General features: G+C 35.4%; 4 protein-coding genes and 2 long non-coding RNA genes across 6 annotated transcripts in view; 4 read left to right on the top strand and 2 right to left on the bottom strand.

The window, feature by feature from the left end:
- Window positions 1–337: 337 nt before the first annotated feature.
- LOC125875168 (uncharacterized) lies at window positions 338–2,738 on the top strand. Its single transcript, XM_049556260.1, has 3 exons — window positions 338–1,568; window positions 2,045–2,273; window positions 2,396–2,738. The coding sequence occupies exons 1-3, from the start codon at window positions 697–699 to the stop codon at window positions 2,558–2,560; spliced, it is 1,266 nt and encodes a 421-aa protein (XP_049412217.1). The 5' UTR covers window positions 338–696; the 3' UTR covers window positions 2,561–2,738.
- Window positions 2,739–5,126: 2,388 nt separating this feature from the next.
- Window positions 5,127–11,777, bottom strand: LOC125874350 (uncharacterized). The gene is made up of 13 exons (XM_049555226.1): window positions 11,640–11,777; window positions 10,531–10,606; window positions 10,237–10,296; window positions 10,102–10,155; window positions 9,910–9,970; window positions 9,627–9,703; window positions 8,547–8,596; window positions 8,359–8,441; window positions 6,984–7,054; window positions 6,719–6,875; window positions 5,930–6,066; window positions 5,741–5,839; window positions 5,127–5,352 (listed from the first exon to the last, which is right to left on the bottom strand). The coding sequence occupies exons 2-13, from the start codon at window positions 10,567–10,569 to the stop codon at window positions 5,281–5,283; spliced, it is 960 nt and encodes a 319-aa protein (XP_049411183.1). The 5' UTR covers window positions 10,570–10,606; window positions 11,640–11,777; the 3' UTR covers window positions 5,127–5,280.
- Window positions 11,778–14,035: 2,258 nt separating this feature from the next.
- On the top strand, window positions 14,036–20,388 carry LOC125873807 (transmembrane emp24 domain-containing protein p24delta3-like). The gene is made up of 4 exons (XM_049554657.1): window positions 14,036–14,248; window positions 14,889–15,101; window positions 19,933–20,009; window positions 20,244–20,388. Exons 1-4 carry the CDS (start codon window positions 14,036–14,038, stop codon window positions 20,386–20,388), a joined length of 648 nt encoding a protein of 215 aa, XP_049410614.1.
- Window positions 16,256–17,149, top strand: LOC125873809 (uncharacterized). The gene is made up of 2 exons (XR_007447213.1): window positions 16,256–16,590; window positions 16,776–17,149. It is a non-coding gene; the product is annotated as an uncharacterized LOC125873809 (long non-coding RNA).
- A 1,150-nt stretch (window positions 20,389–21,538) lies between the features above and the next one.
- LOC125873627 (transmembrane emp24 domain-containing protein p24delta3-like) lies at window positions 21,539–23,932 on the top strand. Its single transcript, XM_049554515.1, has 4 exons — window positions 21,539–21,800; window positions 22,416–22,628; window positions 22,747–22,823; window positions 23,734–23,932. Exons 1-4 carry the CDS (start codon window positions 21,594–21,596, stop codon window positions 23,876–23,878), a joined length of 642 nt encoding a protein of 213 aa, XP_049410472.1. The 5' UTR covers window positions 21,539–21,593; the 3' UTR covers window positions 23,879–23,932.
- A 204-nt stretch (window positions 23,933–24,136) lies between these two features.
- The window catches only part of LOC125873628 (uncharacterized), an 11,466-nt gene continuing 10,136 nt past the window's right edge, over window positions 24,137–25,466 (bottom strand). Inside the window, exon 2 of the long non-coding RNA XR_007447211.1 lies at window positions 24,137–24,239. This is a non-coding gene — a long non-coding RNA (uncharacterized LOC125873628). The remainder of the gene's footprint in view (window positions 24,240–25,466) is intronic.

Here is a 25,466-nt window from a genome sequence, read left to right as displayed (position 1 = left end):
GAAAAAACATAAACTCATTAAAAAGAAAGTAACACAAAAAAAATTAAAATATAGTGAATATTTGATTTGTCCGAGTAAATTCCACCTTTGGCTTGAAAACACACTGCTCATTAACAACTATGTGCTTACTCGATATCAATTCATTTGTTCTATTTATATTTTTAATATATCAAATGATATATTTAAATCTTTTAGGACATTTCTTCAAAATTTGTAATAATATATTTAATTTAAGATCACGAGATTACTCCGTCTAAAAAATAGGAGAATGTCCTAAAAAGATTAGAAAAGAAAGTAGTATTTTACATCGTAGTGGATCGTACAAATGCGACGACTAAATCATTCCGTCTAAACCCAAAGAAAGAAAACTATATGCGGCTTCAAATCCAGCCGTTTGAATATACATCTACGGCTTAAAATAAATCAAAGTGGCTCCACAAATTCACTTTAAACCCGGTCCACTATCATCCCTTACACAGTTCCTCTCTCTCTCTCTGTTTATCTTTCTCTCTCTACCAACGCTCTCTCTGTTTCTCGTTTTGCGCTACTTCAAAGCTTGCTTAACCTGCGCACTTTCAACTGCCTAACCTGCGCACTTTACCTGCCTGAGTGATGAAGCCGCCATTTCAGTTCGTAATAAGAATATCATCAAGATACAGGATGTAACAGTGATCCAACGGTAGAGATTCGCTAATAATGGAAGGTCAGAAAAGCCAAGCGAAGCTTACGAGGACTCATTCTTCACTTCTCCGATCATCTCCGATGCTCCGTTCGTCGAGCTATAGTGTATCTTCTATTAACGAATTGGTAGATGATCATGAACCGGACATTGAAGAACAGAAGCCCCACAGAACCGGCGCAACTCTGGTTCGATCGGTTTCGTTCCGTTTCTGTGCCGGGACGGGAAGGGTAGCTCCTGTTATAGCGGTTTTCTTGCTCTCTGTTTACGTTCTGTTCTATTTCTTCAACAGGGGTGACAGATCCATATCGGAGAATCTGCTTCTAGTACTGATTTTCTTTGCGATTTTGCTTTACTTCGCCGGAAAGAACAAGAGTACAATTCATCAGGGTTATAATGGGTTGAAGATGACGTGTAATGGGTATGGAAGGAAACTTGGTTTAGTGTCCAATAAGCACGTTAAAGTGCAATGGTTCATTGGGGAGCGGACATTAGATGTGAAAGAGGAGAAGGGGAAAGTGAGAGAAGGAGTAGAGGTTTACAGCAACGGGGACGTGTATGAAGGGGAGTTTCACAAGGGGAGGTGTAATGGTAGTGGGGTCTACACTTACTCTGTGAACAGTAGATATGAAGGTGACTGGATTGACGGGAGGTACGATGGGTATGGGGTAGAGAGCTGGGCTAGAGGTAGCAAATATAGAGGGCAGTATAGACAAGGACTGAGGCATGGCTATGGAGTTTACAAATTCTTCAATGGAGATATCTATGGTGGGGAATGGTGTAATGGACAGAGTCACGGAATTGGGTTCCAGAGCTGCTCCGATGGCAGCTCTTACATCGGTGAATTCAAATGCGGTGTAAAACACGGCCTCGGCTCTTACCATTTCAGGTAAATTAAAAATTAATTTCTTCATTTGAACTTTGTTTGTCATGGAGATCGTTGTTCGTATCTAAAAATTCGAATCCTTAGGGTCTTTTTGTTAGGATTTCGATTTAGTCTGTCAGATTTACAGATAGGATCAGTGTCAAACTAGTTATGTTCGACTTTAACTCACGCCCCAAAAACTAGCTCAAAGTGAGAAATGATAAGTCCAAATCTTATAAGGAGACCAGGATTCTCGTCCATCATATATGTGATATCCCATTGCATTCATCAATTAGTGATAATTTTGTTTACTGTCTGTTGAATTTTGTGAATTTCTTAGCATCAATCAAGTCCAAACTAAATTATGTATATTTGGATTTTTCTCAGAAGTTCTTTCCCTTTAAAGTGCGGTTAGTGAAGTTCTTGATTGTTTTAGCATTTATGAATATTGAGTGGAAGTATTTCATAAGCAACTTGGTGTTTCACCGGATTTGGTGCAGGAATGGGGATCGATACGCAGGGGAATATTTCGGTGACAAGATTCATGGTTTTGGTGTGTATCATTTTACCAACGGGCATTGCTATGAAGGGTCATGGCATGAAGGTCGTAAGCAAGGTTACGGAATGTACAAATTTAGAAATGGTGACACAAGGTGTGGTGAATGGGCCTCTGGCAATCTCAATACTCCATTGCCCCCACTTACTGATGTCGTCCTTCGAGTTGTTCAGGTAAAATTTATTTCTAGTCCCAACATGATCAACGAAGATTCATATAGTTTGTGTAGTCCCTATCAACATATGCAACCGCTCAAACATTGACTTGTCGTAATCTTGCTGATTTTTTTATGCAGGCTAGTAGAAAGGCAGCAGAGAATGCAATTAACATACGTAGGGTTGATGATCAAGTGAACAGGGCAGTGATAGCAGCAAACAGAGCTGCCACTGCAGCCCGAGTTGCTGCTATCAAAGCTGTTCAAAACAGGATGCATGGAAAACTTTGTGACACTAACAATTGAAGTTTGATAAATGTAAATTTAGTACTACTATTGGTATGCAAAGTATTGAATGAATATTCCAAAGCCACCCTGGCTGGCAAAATGCCTGCTAGAGGTTGAGTTTAATGCTGTAACTTTTAGTTGACAAACAATTATAACTTGTATATACACTCTTGCAATCGTATAAGTATATAGAAGATAAGTGTTGTTCGTTTATTGGTTTAGTGTTAACATCAAGTTAGACGCTTATTTGACTATAAATACTTTCACAGGTTGATAATGAGTAATTTATTTGAATTTAGATACTCAATAATTATTTGATTAAGTTACCCTAATTTATTTATAGGAAAATGTTAAGATGAAAAATTAATAACGTTTTGGTTTTTAATTTATAATCTTATTAACAAAGTAACATAAAGTCATGCCTTTAATGGAAAGAGGAGAGTGTCAATTGCTATCCTTTTGTAGTGTTCTCAAATCTCAATTATAGATTCTTGGAACTCTCTGTTCTTTTAAGGCTGCTGCCTTTTTCCAAAAAATCAAAAAAGTGAAAAGCTTTATTTTCTTTATCAAAATATTTTGTAGTATGTTATTTGGAAGTCAATTTTTTTTCTTTGAGTATGTTATTTCTCCAACAATATCAAGATGTGCAAATCAAACAAGATTAAGAAGTAGTCAGTCCTAATATTATCATTTTAGGCAGTCCACCATCCAGCCTAGTAGCCTATCCTACACAAATAATTTGTATTTCATGTCTTGATTTATGTTACATTTTTTAGTCTGTATAAAAATGAATGTTATCTTTCTATAAATGTAAACACTTTAACTTAAAATTTTGTTTCTTTAGTGAAATGATTTATAGATATGCGATCGATGAGCATATAAATTATAAATTTCAATATTTTTCTTTTAAACTTTAAACTTTGTGTAACCATATCGAGTTAAACGGAGTCACGTGGGTGGGACGAAGAGAGTACTTTTTAATACTTCTTCTTAATTGTAACTCTAATTTCTTTGACTTTCTTTTATAGAATGTGAGAGTTTCAAAATAATGGTTGGAGAAGGTAAGAGTTAGGTAGAAACATAATTGCATGTCTACATAGTATAAATTCTATTATTAGTTAATTTTACTTTTTATTTTACTTTGATGGGATAATAATTCTTCCAGATCATTTTATTTGCATTTTTAATCGTATAAGTTTGAAATTTGGACATATTATCTATAGTTAAAAATTGTAGGACCATACATGAATGTCACCTAAAATAAAACCATCTTTACAGAAGCAAAAGAAACTAACAATAAAATAAACCTAGCTTGATTTTCACGACTCTATCATCACTCGGAACTCATAATTATTATATTCAGCAAAAAACTAATAATCTTTGTTTTGGATAATTACGTCTTTTTATATGCATATAAAAAAGTTAATTAGGGGTAGGGGAAAAGAAGGAGATTATAAGATAAGAAATCGAGCCCTCACCAATAAAGTGAAAATTCAGATAGTCAACCAACTGAACTATTCAAAATTTCCCGAATAATTAGTTTCAAAGTCAACAAAAACAAAATTAAAATGCCGTAAGATGAAGGAACTCATATTTTAAAACTTAAATAGTTCTGCGTAGTTATAAATCTCAACCGTCCTTTAAAGAATACTAGGCTGATTTGTGAACACATGTACATGTAATTTTAATGTTTTTTTTAAATATAAAATGTAATGTATCATCATGTAGCAACAAATATAATACATCTAGATAGGATATAGTAGGATATAATCTCCTTTTATATATATAATAATATATCAGGATATTATATAATAATGTTTAATGTTTATTTTCAACAAAATATGGCAAGATTGTTTCACTTTCACATGCCCATGTCTAACACATGTTAGAGATGCCAATTGATATTCTACGTTGTATTTAGTCGTCCTTTCCGGTTATAATTTTGTTAATATATAATTTGACTAGTGATCAAAACGTAGAATGCCAATTGATATTCTACGATTTTTTATTTTCACACTTTGCGATGACGATTCCAAGATAAAATACGATTCCAAGATAAAATAAGAAAATGTCATTCTTTCTTCCTAGATGACAATCTTCTGTTTTTTTACACTTTCCTAGAAGTTCGCGTCCTTTTTTCGAATAAGAATGTTTGCCATCATTTTCTTTTTTTATACCATAACTTTCATTGATTAAGTGAATAGTTCTGAGGAGCCTAATTTATTGCTTAATTATGGCATATCATGATGTTATATTGATATATATTACTTAATGATTTTTACGTATATTACTATTTTTGTGTTCTTATGATTCGATATACATGATAAAGATACGTTGAAACAGTGACAGGAGAATATACAAGTTACAGCCCCAAAAACTCTTGTTACAACTTACAACTAGAATACAATTGATCATATACATATCTCATGATAGAGTATTTAAGACATCATGCTTAATTTGAATATGAGAAATCATGTTTTGATGTGTAAGGACATAATATATTGATATATTAGTCAAATCAAAAGAAAGTAAGATGTGAGAAATTTAACGTCTGTAGAAAAACTTCCTTGCAAGTAATTTATAAAAAAAGAAAACATGTATTTCTCCTTTGAAACATGTTTCAACTTTGCTCAAAGTACAAGGAGCAAATTGCTCTTAGCATTGTGGTCATAACTTGAATAAGATCATGGCATCAGTTTATCATCGGATACAAGAAAATGGAAGACAAATAACATGTTTTAAAGTCGTTTTGCTTGCTGGCGAGTACCAGCAGAAAAACCTTCAGAATACGCAGTGTTCTTGAACATTGTCTGCACAAACAAAAAGCTATGGTGAAAATAGCATCTACTTTGAGGAACTTTAAACATAAAAAAGAAAAAAAAATCCTAGCCAAACTTGCTGTTCTGTAAACTATGACAGTTTTGGCTTTAAGAAGTATACATCAAAATCCCAAAACCAAACTTAGTTCTCCCATTAACATTATGACCAGAATATTATTACTATAACATTATGACCTTTGTTCGACTAATATATCTATCAGAAGCGAAATAAATTGTCTTTTTGGATAGGCTCTCCTACCGTTTTATCGTAAGATATATTTGTCTGTTGATGCTTAAATAAAAAATTTGAGAACTGCATAAATGTAAATCATACAATATTTCATCACATGGGTTGAGAAAAGAGGAAGTAGGTACTCACAGCTGTGCTCTTTAGCTCTGTTGCAAGTTTTTTCCTAATTGTATTTGATATGACTTCACCGAGTTTCTCACCATATTGCTTTACATTCTCCTCCGTTATCTGGATTTGTTTTGGATATAAGTTTTAACTGGATGTTACATTTCTCACTAAAATATTTAGTTATGAGCAAAAAGTGTTTCACTAACTTACCTCTGAAAGAACAAGAGATGATGTTCTCTCTATAAAGTCTTCAACATATTTTTCGGGATCAGCAAACGAGTTTGATGAGCTAACTGCATTTGATAGTTTCTCCTTCCGCACATCAGTTGATGGCTTAACTGCTTTAGCTATTTGAGTAGAAAGAACTATTGACGTCAGTTTCCTTCATGTTTTTCGCAACCACATTAAATTCCAAAATGAAATCCAACAAGATAAGCTGAACGCATAATAACAATAACCGTGTGGATCCATTGGCACCAATTCATGGTTGAACTTATATTAAACCACTTCAAATGATCCTTTGGTTTCTCAGAAATTTCTAGTTGGAATACAACCACATACACTATCAAGAACGACCATTGTCACGTAAAAATGAAAAGAAAAAATAGACCCCTATAGAAGGAAACCATTAGATAGACACCTCAATGGTCTTATTAACGTTTTGAAATTAACCTTCAAGTGAAAAGTTCAAAAATTCAATTCTCCCCTCTTTACTGGAATGTTGGCAGAATTAGAGGGTTGGAAGATGCTTGAAGCAGTCTGGATGACCATTCCTCTGTGCATCATGGACTATATGGCTAGAAAGGAATAAGAGACGTTTACAGAAACATACGCAGATGGTTTTGGGAACTCCAGTGAATCTAATGTCTTGGAGGTTTGGATTCTCACTAGATAGGGTGAAGAAAAGGACAATGCTGACCATCAATAGATTAAGGTGCATAAATCTTGTTCAGATGCAACACTGCAATCAGTAAAGCATTAACGTTGCCATAAGTTTACCTGTAACTCCAGTTGACTTGTTATTGACAGGGGCATGATTCATGTCAGAAACTTGTGAAGGAGCTGCTTTGTCTGGTTGACCTGGTATGGCAATTGCATCAGATGGAACAAGAGAGGCTAGATCAGGAGGTTGATCCTTTCCTACTGGAGGATTAGCCTTCAAAGTGGGGAAAAAAATTATGTAAGAAACAGGAGCAAAATTATTTTTCAGATGATTCAGTGATCAAGCATATGAATTTAGCCAAGCAACTAGATAAAAGATCACCTCAAGGTCCACATAGACCGGTTGCTTTCCTATGGAACTCAGAAACTTATCGAGACCACGAGCATTAAGGGCTGCATGAAGTATCTCAGTTACATAATCAGAACCAGACAGTCAAACATGTAATGCAGAATTCTGTATTAAGCTCAAATTGATAATCCCCAATATTCTAGTTCTGGAAAAAGAGACGGCAAATTTGTATCTCTCATTAATATTTCAAAACTTCCTAATAAAATGTCATGACCAGTAGGAGACATAATCAGCCACTTTAATTTCCTAATCTCTATTGATTTTCATAAACACTTGCAGCACAATTGAAAGGTATCATTCTCCAAGTAAATATGAAAAGTAAATTGAAGGAATGACACAAAATAAACAAGGGCTTGAAGAGTATTAAAGAGTAATGTACATTAATTTTACAGTTGATAAAAACAAGAAATCACAGTAAGGCAGTAACAATCAAAATCTCATGTGGTTAGTTCAAGGTAAAAGACACACTGATATTTGAAATTAAAGTGCAATACAAAATAAGTTTTTAAGATTGACGCCCACTTGTGAGTGTTGTGACTTCTCATAATTTATTTCTCAGAGCATAGAAAATTACCTGTAGTGACAACTTACAACATTACCCCACTAAAGTTTACAAAAGGCATTATGTGTGAGAAATAAGACAAACAGAAAGAAGATTGAGAGAATGCATCAAGAAAAATGTGTTGTGTCTGGGCTCTTTTATATTCACTCTTTTCAATGTATACCAGTTTTATGTTACCTTTATAAAAAAAAAAGTGTATACCAGTACATGCTGGAACTCTATATACACTTTATACGATCTAATGCTCCCTCTTACAGAAATCATATGCACGGAGCTTGAGAATCTTTTCTATGATAGAGTGAAAATCACTTTCTATGAGCTTGGTCCTCTCGTGAAACACTGGATTTGATGCAATATAAAGTGCCTTTTAATTGTCACACACAACTTTCATATGATCAATCTTTGCAAACTTCATTCTTTGAGTAGTTGTTTGTTCCATATAAGTTCCTAAGAGGCCATCATCATGGCTCGATAGTAGCCATCACGATGACTCAATATTCTTCTTCTACACTAGATCTGACAACCACATTTTATTTCTTTCTCTTCAATACATTAAATTACTAATAAGTTGAGTTTCAAAGTACTTTGATAGCATCTGTATCACTTTCTTATACTTATGCTTCATGGTTTTGGGGTACATTGTTTTGCAATGTATACTTACTCCTAATATGTGACTTCAGGAGAGTTAAGAATCTTGAAGAAAAAAACTATCTGTTTAGCTAAAAAGTCCTCGAAGTATATGAGGATAATGAAAGTGAAAATCTACTACAAAGTGGACCGTCTTACCAATTGTTGTATCATTTGAGAGTGGGTGGAAGAAGCAGCATTCCTGTGTTTTAAATCCCTGATCCAATAACAAGGAAACACACCTTGGGAAAAGTAAGAGCAAGTTATCATCTTAAGAACCATTGACAAAGGATCGTGAAAAACATCAGAAATTTTACTGTAGCTTAGGAAAAGAGTGAAATGAGTACCTTGCTGATTCATTTACAAGTGCAAAAGGGGTGACACAACCAAGCGGCACCTTACATAATAATGAAGAAAAAAACATTAGAAGGGCTTGCCAGAAAAAATTAAGCTGTCAGCAAAAGATATAGAGGAATGATTCTGATCTCTCCACAGCATACATTCTGTTCAAGCCAATAATCTATAAGTTACTTGTTAAAGAAAAAAATTCCACTTCAAAGAATATCCTATAAGTTTGTTGCAGAAGAACATCACCAAATTTAAACAATATTTCCTCTACAAGATTGAAAACTAACTCAGCATCTACAAAACAGATGTTAAAAGGCAAGGAAGTGAGGAAATATCTTTCGTTAAGGACCAGATATTGAAAGGTAAGGAGCTATCTTTCATTAAGGAGGTTCTTACCATCCATGGTTTCTTACTGTCCAAGGTTTTCAAGAACGAAAATATGAAAATTTCAAGTAGGAAATAACTTTTATAATGCAATTGCATTGCAGTACTTGTTAGAGTTAAACACAAAAGGTTTCGACAGAGAAATTCAAACACTAAAATTTGAGTTTATTACTAGCCAGATGATTTCTTCATTGACCTCAGCCGTTGAGTAATACCATGAGAAAAATTCTGGTTGAAATAGCAATACTATTTCTACAAAAGAAATCCCATAATCAGTGCATTTCATTTTTCACTCCTTCAAGCACTTTGGAAAGGAGGAGGTCTGAAAAACCTCAAATTTAGCATGCCATGTTCAGTTACACCACCTATGTGATAGGGACTCAGTATAAAAGTGGACTGAGGTATCATGTAAGTCTTGAGTCTAGAGTATAAGATATAAGGTTAAAGATAAGTTTATCCTCCCTTCTTCAAAACTTAGTTGACCCATTTTCCTTTTATTCTGTTCAAGTTGATCCGTTTAAAATGGCAAAATATTCCATCTTCAAAAGCAACTTTATATAGGTTAATAGTGCTTCGTTTCTGATGGCATGTAGCAGTTGTACAAATCGCAAAACAGGGTCTAAAAACTAACAGTAAGATATAAGAAAATCCAGAAAACCAGGGGAAGGGGGGAGAAACAGCACACAAAGACATACCTGAAGTACTTCTCCAAGTGCTTCTTCAGGAGCCATTCTTAACCCTCCTTTTCCCAAACCAAGCCTCTGAGACAAAACTGCTCAGTTTCAACAGAATGCATACATACGTTAAAAATCAAAATACTTCAGATTTACATAAAATGGAGATATGGCATGTAGTACAGCAGCAGTCTCTACTAATACACAAAATATGATCATTGGTATTCTGTTCCTATGCACATCACTCATATAAGAGAAATTTTATGACATTGTCCCAAAGTAATGGAAACTAAAGAATGGATACCTTTCAAATCTACATTGGTTTTTGCCATTGCAGAAACAACATAGAACCTGTGTTTCTTATCCTGCATCAGAAATAAGGCATGCATATTATATTTTAGCACAAGAGCTTGGGTGGATTTAAGTTGGGGTAACCAACTTCTTTTGAATTAAAAGAAGCTAACATACAAATATTTCCACATTTAGTCTGCCATACCTTCAAGAATAAGTTTTTACTCAATGCCCCATTCAGATGCCCAACATGCTTTGCCTGAGCGAATGAGAACGTAAAGCTGTAAATTGTTAATCAAAATGGAAGAACAATTAACAGGGATTCAACATATTTACTTACCTGTGCTTCAACTGTCAAAACCACTGGGTGTTCATGTTTGGTGAAATCAAGTTGAAGCTCCTAAAAAGAACACAAAAATATTGATTACTTACAGTAAAGTTCTTGCTGGCATAACATCCCATCCTCAAGGATGCTATGAATGACAACATATTCAAGTTATCAACAAAAGACAAGATAAGCTATTAGTACTTTGCAACAACTTTAACATTATTTTTGAATAAGATCCTCTTGACTTGGAATAAAATTTCCAAATACATACTAAAACAACTAGAGATCTGTAGATGCAGATGGAACCTGTAAACGGGCAAGCAATTGCTCCTTAGTATAACCCATTTTGTCTTTGTGGAGATCTTCTCTACAAGTCCACTCTCTGCAAATAACACCCAAAAAAAATATTATTGGAGATATTACAACAACAACATACCCAGTGTATCTCCACAATTGGGGTCTGGGAAAGGTAAAGTGTACGCAAACCTTATCCCCTACCTCATGGAGATAGACTGGTAGAGAGATTGTTTCCGAAAGATCTACAGCTCAAGTAACACATGAAAAGGCAATTTGAAAAAAAGACAATACAAAGGCAGAACAAGGCATAGAAAATAAGGCATAACAAATAATAGAGAATGCATAACAGACAAAAAAAAGTAGAATAGTATGATAAACGAAGCACAAGAAGCAACAGGTAGTAGCACTATTCAACGAACAATAAACTACAAAAACAATGCTAATACTATCTACTCACCAAGCCTACCCACAAGGAAGCAAGACAATCTTCAACTACATTCTACCCTAATTCACGACATCCATATTCTCTTACCTAAGGTTATGTCCTCAGCAAGCTGTAGTTGCGTCACATCCTAACTAATCACCTCTCCTAATTAATTCTTCGGCCTACCTCCAATCCCTTGCAATTAATTACCAATAAATTTAAGGGCCTCAGGGGATGGACTGACCTACATTTTGGGCATTAAGTTAATTAATTGATCTCAAATATCTTATATTTGGTATGGTACAAAATTGATATCGGCAGTATAAGTACTTCTTATTCTCTTTCTCCTTTTCTCTTGTAAATACAACTTCTCAAATTCTCAAAAATAGATTATTACACCTTTCAACTTTGTCACAAACAGTTTATGCTCTCACCAAATATGAAAAAAATCTCTACAGTTTAAGTTTCTAGAAAATAGAACAGCAATACTCAAAAGGCAGAGTAGTACACAGCTTAGGAGCTATTATCACATGGAAGCAAATAAAAGAAAAAACACATTCTCATAAAATTCACAAATACAAGTCGGAGCTGAAATTAAGCAAAGCATTTGCTCCGATTCACATTAGGTAGTTCTCCATTAAAAACTCATCGGAAAAAATGGGTTAAAAAAGTTACAGTCGGAAATGGAACTTACAATTAGATTTCGCCGCAGAAAGGGATGGAAGAAGGGCGAATCCGCAGCTCAGAAATTTTTGCCTAAATTTGGATTTGCTGTTTCTTATTATTATACGACTTTTTGGCCCAAATAGCTCCACAATTTTAAGTGTTGGTTTATCTTGGTCCTTTAAGTATGAAAAAGAGATAGAAAACTATTCCAGGTTAACAATTTTGGTGCACTGTTAGTCCTCAACTTACGGATCTAGACGGAAGTTGACATATCTAACGGAATTGCATGACCAGATCTTAGTCTTTTACCCAAATAGTCCTTTTAAGTTTAAGGTTTGGTTTTACTTCTTCTTTGAAATGACATTGGGCAAAAAATATGAAAATGTTTTAAAATAAATAAATTAAAGTTTGTGAAATGATTTAAATCTGCCTTTCGGAGGGTCAAATATATTCATGTTTTTACCACATTAGTTCAATGTTCTTATTCATTAACCATGGTAACTTTTAGCTACATGAGTTTTTTTTTTATAAAGTAAAATGATTAAATTTACCTTTGAACCGGGTGAGATAGCCCATAAGCTAAAATTGTGTAGCTATATTTGCTTTAGTATTAGAAAAGTTGAAACGGAGCTCTAACATTGATATTAATGATTTGAGAAGAATTGGTGATGGAGTTGTATCAATGAAGTTCCAACAAGATTAGAAGCTTCAACTTGATGGTGCAATTGTTTATTAATTGAATTTCATTTGAAATAATTTAAAGTTTGAGGATGATTAAGTTGAGCTTAAAAGACTTTATTTATCTTAAAATTCAAGTTATTTCGAATTCACCTAAAATCAACACTTCTACAAGTTAAGTCAACTTAAATACATATAATTTTTTTTTATTAACTAACTATTTAAGCTTTGTGTCAAATCACCATACAAATAAACTGAAACAGAGAGTACATTTTAAAAATGAAAAAGGGTCAAATATACCCCTGTACTATAGAAAATAGTTTATATATATTATTCGTTATACTTTCGGGCCAAATATACCCCTCCCATTAAACTTTGGGCCAAATATACCCTTTATTCGTTAAATATGTGGGTCCCAACCTTAGAATAAACATGTGAAAGGTTGGGATTAATTTTAAAAACTCAGATCCCAAAATACGTAATTACTTGAAGGGTTGAGATTAATTAGATGGACCCAAATAATTTATGTCCCTGCCAACAACAAAAATAACCCATAACCCAACCCAATAAAGCTTCAAATCTCAACAACGGAGTAATGTAAAAGTTGTTTTCTTCAAATCAGTTTCTATCACTTCGATAATAATTGTATTCACTTAACTTGATGATTCTCAACATCCAAACACACATAATACTTCAAAAATCTCAGTAACTTAATCAATGAGTCAACAACAAAAAATTATTGAAGAACTTTAATTTTTCAATCTCTATTTTTGAATTTAAAGAACCCAAAAATTGAATTCAACTTAATCGTAGTAGACGAGAAAATCTCATCTCAAAGAAACAATAACCTAAATAATTTTCCAGTACTCGATTGATTTACAACAACTTTCAATCACAAACTTTAAAAGTTTATCGGCCACAAATTCAAAAGACAAATCCAACAACTTTGTTTTCAACTTCTCCACCTATTGTGCATTCTAATTTTAGCACATCAATCCAAATCAATGGAGTTTTCAAGCACCGCCTTAATTGAACTTTCAAAAATTTCAGAATTGAACTCGAATAATAAACTCAACAAGAACAGTAGAACACACAGAGATTTTTTTAAAATGTTTTGTATCTCAGAAAAAAATAGGAACAGTAGTTATAAAAATGAGCTTTCATCTATCAGTTGACAATTTTTTTATACAAACATTTCGTTTTGGTTTTGTTTGACTTAGAGATGATTTGGCAAAGAAAGTATTTTAGTGAGTTATTTTGGGTATTAACCAGATAAAAATAATCTGGATTTTTAAAATTAATTCCAACATTTCTTATGTTTATTCTAAGGTTAGGACCCACATATTTAATGGATAAAGAGTATATTTGGCCCAAAGTATAACGGAAGGGGTATATTTGACTCAAAAATATAACGAAAGGTATATTTAAACTATTTCCTATAGTACATAAGTATATTTGATCATTTTCCGTTTTAAAATTTTTTACTCCATAAGATATACTAGTACATATTGATTACATAGCGCCAAGCTCAATCCACTCACGTAAATCGCGTGTCAAATATGACACAATACAATTATTCTCACCTACCTACTATATTGAAACTAACCAAAATTCTTTTCTTACCAAAACTGTCCGATTCTGCAAATCCCAGTTTACTTACAGATACACTGTATGCTTTATAAAGGTATGAGATTTCTTTCTTTCTGTGCGTGTGAATTGTGATTGCTGAGAGAACAGGGGAGGAGAATGAAGTTGATGGAGGTATTAAAAGTAGTTCTGGTGGTGGCTATGGTGATGGTGATGGTGGCGGAAGCAATATGGCTAGAATTGCTGAATTCAGAGACTAAGTGTGTATATGAGGATATCCGTAATAATGTTGTTGTTTTGGGTGAATATATTGTCATCCATGCTGATGAGGAGCACACTCAAGCTAATTTTATTCCAACTATCTCTGTTCGGGTAATTAATTAAATCCATGTATAGATTTGGGGATTAATTTTCTATATGAACCTTGATTAAGTTTTATGGGTTCAAACATTGAAGGTTCTTAGAAGTGATGGGTTCATAATTTATGCTCTGTGGTAAAATTCAGAATCTAATGATAGGTTTGGTTACCGAAATATTGGGATAAAAAGAATTTAACTTACCAAAGGGTGAAATTGGAGAGTTCAATTCACGAATGCAAGGGTTCAATCTATATACTCATTTATTGATATGCTTTACTTGAGCCAGCCGAGGGTCTATAAAAAAAAAGTCTCTCTATCTTCTCAAGTTATGGGTAATGTTGTGTGCATCCTCTCCAAATTCCATTTGTGAGACTACACTGAGTAAGCTATTGTTACTGTTTTAAGAGTTCGAACTATGGAGCTAGTGCGAGAGAATAATTGATTATGAGAGCAATTCATGGTGCAACTAAATCGAAATGTATCTGCAAATATCAAGTTTTTATACCGTGTTTAGGTGTTGTAACAACATTTTGATCATTTTAATTCCCATCAAATTGCGTAATCGATTAAAGATACATACGTGATTACTCTTATTAAAATTATTAATTCAGTTCAGATTAGCAATGGCAATATGATCTAAACATTCTTTTCAGGTTACATCACCATTTGGAAACAGCCTCCACCATGAAGAAAACGCCACTTATGGTCGATTTGCTTTTACAACGTCTGAGCATGGAAACTATTTGGCGTGCTTTCGGATGAATAACCACGTCCCAGGTAATAAAAATGTGGCTATTTCTCTTCAGTGGAAAATTGGGATTGATGCCAGAGATTGGGATTCAATTGCTCGGAAAGAAAAGATAGAAGTAAGTACGTACACAATGACATTACTATCCTCCTGGTACCAATCTCAGTGCCCTTTAATTTTTTAAAACTTGTATTGTTTGCTCCTCTTTTTCCTTGTTAGATGACAATGATTCCTTATTTGCTTGAATATAGGATTCCTCTATAGATATTAATAAGTCTCTTATGTAAACTCAAAGTCCTTTATTAATTAGGATAGCTCTTTCCTTTTTGTATTCAAACTCTATTATGTACATCATCAGCACACCTATATATATACATATATTATGGTAGCCTTGGTCACGGTAGACAAGACCAAGAGAGCTGACCTCTTCTTTGTACGTTTTGATTTGGTATCAAGAGCCAACTTTTTTTTTCTTTCCGCCACCATGGACAGCTCCAACCAGTCCATTGCCGCTGCTGTTCAGCCACATTCATCTTCTTCCACACATCTCTCCATAATTGACTCCAACTCCCAAACAATTGCCCTTCCTGGCCTTCCGATAAAACTTGATCGAGAAAATTATTACCTTTGGCAATCTACCGTATATTCTGCCTTTGAAGCCTTTGATTTGGAGGGTCATCTTGATGGAACTAATGCTCCATCTGCCACTATCTTAACCACTACTCAGGGCACATCTGAATCCACACCAAATCCGGCCTTCACGGCTTGGAAGAAGCGGGACAAAATCCTTCTTCTTTGGCTCAAAACTACCATGAGCCATTCTATCATACCTTACATAATGCACATTCGTACCACTCGTGAAGCTTGGTCATATCTTTCCAACCTCTATCAATCTCAATCCCGAGCCCGAGTCATGCAACTTCGCCACCAACTCCAAACCACCACTAAGGGTTCTTCCACCATTATGGACTATGTTGACAAGAAACGAACTATATCCCATAGTCTAGCCCTTGCTGCCCGTCCCATATCTGACGAAGAACTTATGAGTGCTATTTTGTTCGAGTTAGACTCTTCCTATGGCCCTTTTCGCTCTGCCATTAACCCTCAGCTTGATAACCTCACCACTGACTCACTTCTTGGTTTACTTCTCCAAGAAGAGGAGAAACTAGCTGAGGAAACCAAATCCCTCCAACTTCAAGCCAATGCCATATATCGTCAATACTCCAACCGCTCCCCAATCACTGGATATCCTAATCAACAAAGTTGCACCACCTCTCAAAAATCCTCCAGTCGCCCAACCAATACCAACCCCCCTCGTTCCTCTAATAGATCATCACCTCGCATAATCTGTCAAATATGTGAGAAACCCAACCACCATGCTCGTAATTGCTACAACCGCAACAACATGGATACCTACTCACCAAATCGATCATCTAACCGTCCACAAGCCAATTTGGTTACTCCCTCGACTAATTCTATGATGTCTCCTTCGACCATTGTTGATAATTCATGGTTTGCAGACTCAGGTGCCACCAATCATGTTACGTCGGACTTGTCTCAACTATCCATTCACACGGACTATAATGGTGAGGACCAGCTTGCTGTAGGTAATGGCCAAAAACTCTCTATTAATCATATTGGCTCCTCTAAGCTTTCTTGTGCTACTCGACCTCTTCATCTTAATAAAATTCTTCATGTTCCTTCCATCACCAAGAGTTTACTGAGTGTTTCTCAATTTACTAAAGATAATAATGTTTTTATGAAGTTTCACCCCTCTTGTTGTTTTGTGAAGGATCCTCAGGGAAAAATACTACTTCGAGGGTCAATTGATAATGGTTTATATCGTTTGGATGGTGGTGGGCTTCCTGTTATCTCATCCTCAACTCCTCGTGCTTTTGTCTTCTCTCGAGCATCACTCCAAGCGTGGCATGAACGCCTTAGTCATCCTCACGAGCAACTTTTACGTCGTCTAGTCTCTAGTTTTAATCTTCCAGTGTCATCCACTAAAATGCCTACAGTTTGTGGATCTTGTCAATTAGGAAAAAGTCATAGGCTCCCTTTAGCTTCTTCCTCAAGTCGTAGCTTATTCCCTTTCGATTTGGTGTATTCTGATGTTTGGGGGCCTTCTCCGCATCTTTCCATTAATGGAAATAAGTATTTTGTTCAGTTTCTTGATGATTTCACTAAATTTGTTTGGATATTTTTCTTGTCAACAAAATCTCAAGTTCTTGATGTTTTTAAATACTTTCATAAGATGGTTTACACACAATTTGGCAAAAAGATCAAAACTTTGCAAACTGATTAGGGTGGGGAGTATCGTAATGTATCTTCATACGCCCAATCCATTGGCATAACTCATCGTCTCTCTTGTCCTCACACTCACGAACAAAATGGGGCTCCAGAAAGACGTAACCGCACCATTGTGGAAAAAGGACTAACTTTACTTGCTCACGCATGTCTTCCATATCAATACTAGGAGCATGCATTTTCTACCGCCACATACCTACATAACCGCACCATCACTCCCATATTATCCTTTAAATCACCCTATCAAGCTCTATATCATCGTCCACCGGACTACCAACTTCTTCGAAAATTTGGGTGTCTATGCTACCCGTTTCTACGTCCTTACAATAATCATAAAATTGATTTTCGCTCTCTTCCGTGTGTCTTCTTGGGTTATAGTTCGAAGCATAAAGGCTATCTATGTCATTATCCCCTCACCAATAGGATGTATATTGCTCGTCATGTGACATTCGACGAAGATAAATTTCCCTATCTTCATTACAAAACATTTTCTTCTTGCTCCAGTGACAACTCACCACCATCCTCCTTAACTTCTCTACAATCAATTTCCAACTCTTTTCCCACAGTTGATGCCTCACCTTTACTCAATTCACTGGCAGATTCACATTCCTCGTCCTCACTACCCACTCAAGCCTTACAGGTACCTCATTCCTCTAACACAACATCTCCACCACAACATACATGTCCGCCCACCATCACGTCCTCTACTTCAAACTCATATCAGAATGCTCCCACATATTTCCGGCCTGCTACTTCTTCCAATCATCCTATGACCACGAGAGCTCAAACAAATTCCCTCAAGCCTAAAACACTCACTGTATCTCGCATTCTATCCCAGTTTCATCCGCCATGGCAAGTGAACCAAAAACCTATAAGCAAGCTGCATCCTCTCCTGAGTCGTTGTGCGCCATGGAAGCTGAGTATCAAGCATTGCGCCGTAACTGCACTTGGACACTTGTTCTCTGCCCTCCCAATGCAAATGTGGTGGGTTGCAAATGGGTATACCGTATTAAGCGACGAGCAGATGGGTCAATTGAAAGGTACAAAGCTCGCTTAGTTGCCAAAGGTTTTCATCAAGAAGAGGGGGTGGATTTCCATGATACATTCAGCCCAGTTGTCAAACCTTCAACAATCAGACTTGTCTTATCTTATGCAGTGTCTAAAGGTTGGGTTATTAAGCAACTAGATGTTAACAATGCATTCCTTAATGGTGACCTTACGGAGGTTGTTTACATGTCTCAACCACCAGGCTTTATTGACAAGTCTCACCCACATTTTGTGTGTCGCTTGTCGAAGGCGTTATATGGACTAAAACAAGCTCCCCGCGCCTGGTTTCTCAAGCTCAAAACATTTCTCCTATCGCATGGCTATACTTGTTGTTACTCTGACTCATCCTTGTTTGTCCGTCATACTCCCTCCTCCACTACCTACTTCTTGGTTTATGTGGACGACATCATCATAACGGGTAGTGATCCCTCTTATATATCCTCATTCACCCAATCCCTTGATCTTCAGTTCTCTTTGAAAGACCTTGGTAATCTCTCATTTTTCTTGGGTATTGAAGTAACTCGTGTCGGATCTGGGATGCATCTCTCTCAAACTAGCTACATTCGAGATTTACTCACTCGAACAAAAATGACAGATTGCAAGCCTTCTCCTTCTCCAGCGGACACCACATTCCAATTGTCCAAACTTGGTGAAACCTTTGATGATCCATCATTATTTAGGAGCATTGTTGGGGCTCTTCAATATGCGACCATTACACGACCAGAGATCTCCTTCTCGGTTAGTCGTGTTTGTCAATACATGCAGAATCCTACATTGGATCATTGGAAAGCCGTGAAACGGATCCTTCGCTATCTCAAAGGCTCCCTTACGCATGGTATATCCATCACACCATCCACTTCATCTACTATAAATGTCTATTGTGATGCAGGGTGGGCTGCTGATCCTGATGACCGTCGTTCTCATCATGGCTTTGCTGTATATTATGGTCCTAATCTAATTAGTTGGTCCTCACGGAAGCAAAAGGTAGTAGCTCGGTCCAGCACTGAAGCTGAATATCGTGCCATTGCATTTGCCGCATCAGAAGTATCTTGGATAGCTAGTTTGATTAAGGAACTCCGGTTGCCTTGTCCTCGCCCTCCCGTGATATTCTGTGATAACATCAGTGCCATTTATCTTACTGCCAATCCTGTCTTTCATCAAAGGTCGAAGCATATTGAAATTGACTATCACTTTGTTCGCGAAAAGGTTGCTTGTGGCCAGCTTTGTGTTAAGTACATTCCTTCCACTGATCAAATTGCTGATGTGTTCACTAAAGCTCTAAGCTCCTCTCGTTTTGCTCATCTACGATCCAAGCTCACTGTCTCCAAACCCGACATGCACTTGCTGGGGGGTGTTAGATGACAATGATTCCTTATTTGCTTGAATATAGGATTCCTCTATAGATATTAATAAGTCTCTTATGTAAACTCAAAGTCCTTTATTAATTAGGATAGCTCTTTCCTTTTTGTATTCAAACTCTATTATGTACATCATCAGCACACCTATATATATACATATATTATGGTAGCCTTGGTCACGGTAGACAAGACCAAGAGAGCTGACCTCTTCTTTGTACGTTTTGATTTTCCTTGTAGGGCGTTGAACTTGAGTTGATGAAATTGAAAGGGTTGGGGAAAGCCGTCCATGAAAATTTACTGTACCTGAAAAAGAGGTAATTTACGATTTGAATAAGCAGGGTTACTATAGTCTCCCAAAGTTGATGGCGTAATTTTAAGTAGTAGAAGATCCATGCTATAGCAATTGCTTGTGGATCGAATTTGGAGTGCTTAAAAGAGAATGTCACGTTGTTGATTTCATCTGTTTCAAAAGTCGTACACAAAATGTTTAAACTTAAATTGATTTGTTTATTACCAAACATACATATTATCGATAACTAAATGTGCAGGGAAGAAGAAATGAGAGGAGTGAGTGAGAGAACTAATGGAGCAGTGGCATGGTTCAGTATGATGTCCCTTAGTATCTGCATAATGGCTGCAGCTGTGCAAATATGGTATTTGAAGAGCTACTTTAGGAAGAAAAGGCTCATATAGTTTTTCTTCTTGTGGCCATAGGTTACATACAGATAAAATCATAAAATATCAACACAAATATTTTCCCTTTGTACCAAAAGAGTATCGAAATTACAGAACAATTTCTGTAATTCCAAGATTGACCAGAGTTGGAATCTAAGTTAGCAGCAGTGGCAGATATCGCTTGAATTTTCTATGTCAACAATATCTTTAAGCCGCATGATTGAATTAGTTGGAGAAATGACAATAGTTGAATTGTAATCTCCCTCAAATTTAGCTTTATAACAGTAATTTTTGTTGTGGTTTCAGATATTACACTAACCTCTCCTATATTATTTAAGCTCAATGTTTTATTACAATTTATCATGAATTGACAAAATTTACGCTGATTGTCTAATTTATTGTAAATGACCTCTCTCCCTAGCATTTGTGGCGCTTTGATCCAACTTTCACTCTGTCACGTACAAGGCAAACTTATAAGTTTATCATTCTCAGATACTATTAGTTGTATTAAGAGATCTATAACCAATTAAGTTTTCTTCTTTATTTGGTAAATAAAAATGATTTTTCAGTCAACAAAGACTGGACATTGCCAGAAATTATAATCAGAAAATTTGACATTAAATTCACTGATATTACTATCATAAAAGGAGAGACAAATGCATAAGACCCGGACATGACCAAATTATTATCAGAAGACTATGAGCTTGAGGGAATCGACAGCCTTTGCAATAGTGAAATGACCTTTTTATTAACAACTCACTTAAATATACATAAATTACGTGATTGTAAACCAAATTATTTTTACGTACCAATTAACTTGGGATTGGTAAACTTTAAATCTTGAATCCTATCTCATTATACCTACTTCTAGCTAACCCGAAATAGGAGAGAAAAAAATAAATAAAGGCAAGAGTAGTGATGAAAATTTTTTGTGTTACAAGTTACCTCTAATATTTATCAAGTGATTTTTGTGTTACAAAATAAAATTGAGCAATATTTCTTCATTTATTTATATGTCCATTTTTAGTTGTTCATTTAAGTCTCCTTGGTAAAAGAATATCTCTCTCACCTACTTTGACCAAAAATGCTTTCTGTAAAATTATGAAAATCCCGCTTCCTTACCATACACAGCCTATACATTTCAGAGCTTCTCTTCTCTCTTTTTGTTTTTCTTAGGGGCGTGAAAAATAGCTTCTTCGATTTCTGGATAAAAAAGAAGGAGAATGAAGTTGATGAAGGTATCAAAATTACTTGTGGTGGCGACTATGGCGATGACGGCGGCAGAAGCGATATGGCTAGAAATGCCCAGTACAGGGGATAAATGTGTGTATGAAGAAATCCATAATAACGTCGTCGTTTTGGTTAATTACGTTGTCATTGTTGACAATGAGCTCGATCAACCTAATTTTATACCCGATATCTCCCTTAAGGTAATTAAATTTTGGGATTACTTTTGCATATGAACCTTGTTTTTGTTTCTACAACAACTTTTATTTAAAAAAATTGGTATGATAGATGAAGAAAATACAGAACCTATAGGCTATATGTATGTAGTTGCCCAGACTCTTAAAAAATATTGCTACTGTGTAATAGATTTTCTGGAAGTAGTGCATTTTGTAAGGATTTGATATGGGTGTGGCAGCATTTTTGGAGAGTCGGAGAGAATAATTGTTTATTCAATTCACAGTGCAAGTATGTGGCAATTGCAAATGTATCTGCCAATGTCAAGGTTTTAAATGATGTATATGCGTTCTAATCAATATCCAACTTTTGTAATAGTTTTTTGTGATGAAATAAAAGAATATTTAGTGTCAAGGACTTTGATTAGCTTTGAAACAAACAAAAAAAAGTAAAGGTGTTGTAAAAGCATATGTAGCATTTTATCATCAAATTGCATAGCATGAATTACTATTAAGCTAGTTTATTAATTGATCTTGAATTCAGATTAGCTGTGAAAAAAATAATTTCATAATTTACACTGATTCGACTCGTGGAACAGTTACAACTTACATAGACATTATGTGAACATTCTTAATTCTTTTCAGGTTATATCACCATTTGCAAACAAGCTCCACCATGAAGAAAATGTCACTCATGGTCAATTTGGTTTTACAACCACTGAGCCTGGAAACTATATGGCGTGCTTTTTCATGAATAGCCAAGCTCCTGATGGTAAAGGTGTACATATTGGTCTTGACTGGAAAATTGGGATTGATGCCAAGGATTGGGATTCAATTGCTCGAAAAGAAAGGATACAAGTAAGTCCATAATTATATAACTATACTCTAGTGTGTGGGAGGAGAATTGTGAGCTCCTGTATTCTTTTTTTTTTTTAGTTTTTAACTTGTATTCTTCTACTTATAATTTTCCTTGCATGACATTGAACTTGTGCTGATGAAACTCGAGGCATGGGTGCAAGCCATCCATGAAAAATTAATCTATCTGGAAAAGAGGTAATTTTCATGCTTGAATTTGCTAAATTTTGATTCTTTGCTGCCCCAGATTTTATATGTTTGCTGCTCTTTCTAATATCACCATCTCCACGCACTTCATGGTTTATTAAAAGAATTTGAACATCTAACCGAAAAACTTTAAGGCTGTGGGTAGCCCGTAGCACAAAAAATGATAAATTTGTTTTATCTTTTAAAGTTTTCGACACGTTTAACACAGTTCTAAGTTCTACATGTGGATGTGTTTTTCTTTGAGGAGACTGAAGTAACTATGGAGGATGAGGAATAGGTTCGGAGCAGAACCATAGGCTCAATAGGCTAAGTACCGGGCTTAGAATTGAGAATGTGAACTTGATAGACTGAAAAGTCGGCCTGAATTAGAGAGAGACTTGAGATTTAAGGATTGATCCTGGAGTAGAGATAATGGCTTGATGGTTGAATTGAGAGAGAGAAGCCCAGAACCGATCAGTGAGATGAGTCAATGGTAGAAAGCTCCAAGCGATAGATTAGGTGGTGATAAAATGATTGTGAAAATGTACTTTAAAAAGTTTATGTATTGATACCATATGTTAAACTCCTTTTTGTTATGTTTACACAACTCATGTGAAATAGGTTTTTTCTTTAATGTAAGAGCTCATATAAATAACATTTACGGAGCAATAGAGGTCCATTGTTACTTGTCATGGTATGTATAGCAATGACATATGGATTTGGAGTACTTCACAGAAAATGTCATGTTGTTATTGCCTCTGTTTCAGAATTACTAAATAATCACAAATGTTCAAAACTTGGATTTAATTTGTTTGTTTATTTATCACCAAACATATATATTATCCAACAAATGTTTGTAAGTTCTAAAATATTATAGATACAACCTGGAAACTAATGTGTTTCTTATGGTTTAAACATGCAGGGAGGAAGAAATGAGTGAAGTGAGTGAGAGAACGAATGCAGCTGTGGCGTTGTTCAGTGGAATGTCTCTTAGCATCTGCATATTGGCTGCAACTGCGCAAATATGGTATTTGAAGCGCTTCTTTAGGAAGAAAAGACTCATATAGTTTTATGAATGTAATGATAACTACCCTTTTGTGTGGAACCACAACTCGCATATAAAATATCAACGTTAAATTCTTTTCCTTTGTACCAAAAGAGTGTCAACATGGAGGAGGCAATTTCAGTAAGTTTCTTGTGCAATATAATGCAATCAATTCTTGAATGTCTTTCAAGTTATCTATATATGTCTGTCGCGCCCCGTTTTTCTCAAAACGGGTTCTGGTGCACGACCTAACAACTCTTTTGGGCTTTGGAAGATTGAAGAGTCGCCACCTAACGAATTAAGGCGCGTTAGGGCACCTATCTAACCTAACTAAGTCTAACTAAGGTCAACGAACCAGAGATCAGGGTAAGGGTTCAAATTACCTCGAAGGGAAGGTGTTAGGCATCCCTCGAGGTCCACAAATGTGGGTCCCGGCCGTGTCTCATGCAGTTGTGGGGGTTACAAGTAGCAAATATGGTCACTTCATTTATTATTTATTTAATTAGCATGGTTACTAAGTGATAAAAATTATTAAACAGTTAAAATCAATTTATTTATTAATTTAATAAATTAAGCATGCAAAACTAGGTGATAACAACATTAAGCAATTAAAAGCACTTTAATTATTTTAATTAAACATGCAACTAGGTGATAACACTGTTAAACAATTAAGGAAACTTTAGTTATTTTAATTAATTAATTGAGCATGCAAGACTAAATGATAAGTCAACAAATAAATATTGAACAATAAGGAGATAAGCGAGGGGATAGAAATTACACAAATAGATAGAATAACCAATTTTTATATTTATTAAACTACCCCAAATAATTATAACAAATAAAGGGAGAAAAGGAAAGGGAGACTCTGAAGGACTTTAGGATCAGCACTCGACTTTTCTTTATTTCGGTCGGCTTCTCGTAGGGACAGACAAAACCAAAGTTTGTCCTTAAGACCGAGTCGGTGTCATCATCTCCATAGGGCCTAAGCTACCCCTACCCCACCACCGCATGCTTTGCGTCTCTACGAGATGCCTATCGTCCCCACTTAAGGTCCAAGAGGCATTGGACTACTATTAGGGTGAAGTTAGACAAAGATAAAATCCTAATAGGCCCACCTAGACACCAAGTCAAACACTTTGGACGAGCATTTAGCACGTAGGGTTTCATATTGGCCTCTAGATTTTATTAACATGCTTGCAAACAACACGTAGTTGTGAAGGTCTCATGCTAAGTGTGTGAGCATATAAGCGCGCTTGAACAAGTATTATAACAAAACCATTATTTAATTGGGAAAGGGCAGAAAATCAACAAGTGCAGGAAAAGTGTTAAACTGATTTAAAAGAGTGGCATAACCATGATTAAGATGCGGGAAATAGTTTAAGCAGTAACAGATCTAAAGTCTTTAGATGGGCCAGTGGCAGAAATGACATTGATTAATATGCAGAAACTGACAACAGTAGGTTATACTATTATATGAAATTTGTTTTAAGTGCAGTCGGTGTGCAAAATGCAAAATAAAATAAAATAATTAATAGTTAATTTTAAGTGGCAAAAGAGTTAATTACGATGCAGAAGATTACTTATTTCAAGTAAATTTAAACTGGACAGAT

The sequence above is a fragment of the Solanum stenotomum genome, chromosome 8 (assembly GCF_019186545.1).
Source record: "Solanum stenotomum isolate F172 chromosome 8, ASM1918654v1, whole genome shotgun sequence".
In the NCBI taxonomy this organism is placed as follows: Eukaryota; Viridiplantae; Streptophyta; class Magnoliopsida; order Solanales; family Solanaceae; genus Solanum; species Solanum stenotomum.
The sequence above is the reverse complement of the archived record's forward strand: the minus strand, read 5'-3'. Positions and strand labels throughout refer to the sequence as shown.

Coding starts and splice junctions, on each gene's coding strand:
- LOC125873627 (XM_049554515.1), top strand. CDS start 21,594: ATGAAGTTGATGAAGGTATCAAAATTACTTGTGGTGGCGACTATGGCG. Junction 22,629..22,746: donor CTCGAAAAGAAAGGATACAA/GTAAGTCCATAA, acceptor TTTTCCTTGCAT/GACATTGAACTTGTGCTGAT. Junction 22,824..23,733: donor TTAATCTATCTGGAAAAGAG/GTAATTTTCATG, acceptor TTAAACATGCAG/GGAGGAAGAAATGAGTGAAG.
- LOC125875168 (XM_049556260.1), top strand. CDS start 697: ATGGAAGGTCAGAAAAGCCAAGCGAAGCTTACGAGGACTCATTCTTCA. Junction 1,569..2,044: donor CTCGGCTCTTACCATTTCAG/GTAAATTAAAAA, acceptor GATTTGGTGCAG/GAATGGGGATCGATACGCAG. Junction 2,274..2,395: donor TCGTCCTTCGAGTTGTTCAG/GTAAAATTTATT, acceptor TTTTTTATGCAG/GCTAGTAGAAAGGCAGCAGA.
- LOC125874350 (XM_049555226.1), bottom strand. CDS start 10,569: ATGGGTTATACTAAGGAGCAATTGCTTGCCCGTTTACAG. Junction 9,704..9,909: donor AACCAATGTAGATTTGAAAG/GTATCCATTCTT, acceptor GAAACTGAGCAG/TTTTGTCTCAGAGGCTTGGT. Junction 8,597..9,626: donor CACTTGGAGAAGTACTTCAG/GTATGTCTTTGT, acceptor TTATTATGTAAG/GTGCCGCTTGGTTGTGTCAC.
- LOC125873807 (XM_049554657.1), top strand. CDS start 14,036: ATGAAGTTGATGGAGGTATTAAAAGTAGTTCTGGTGGTGGCTATGGTG. Junction 14,249..14,888: donor TTCCAACTATCTCTGTTCGG/GTAATTAATTAA, acceptor CATTCTTTTCAG/GTTACATCACCATTTGGAAA. Junction 15,102..19,932: donor CTCGGAAAGAAAAGATAGAA/GTAAGTACGTAC, acceptor TTTTCCTTGTAG/GGCGTTGAACTTGAGTTGAT.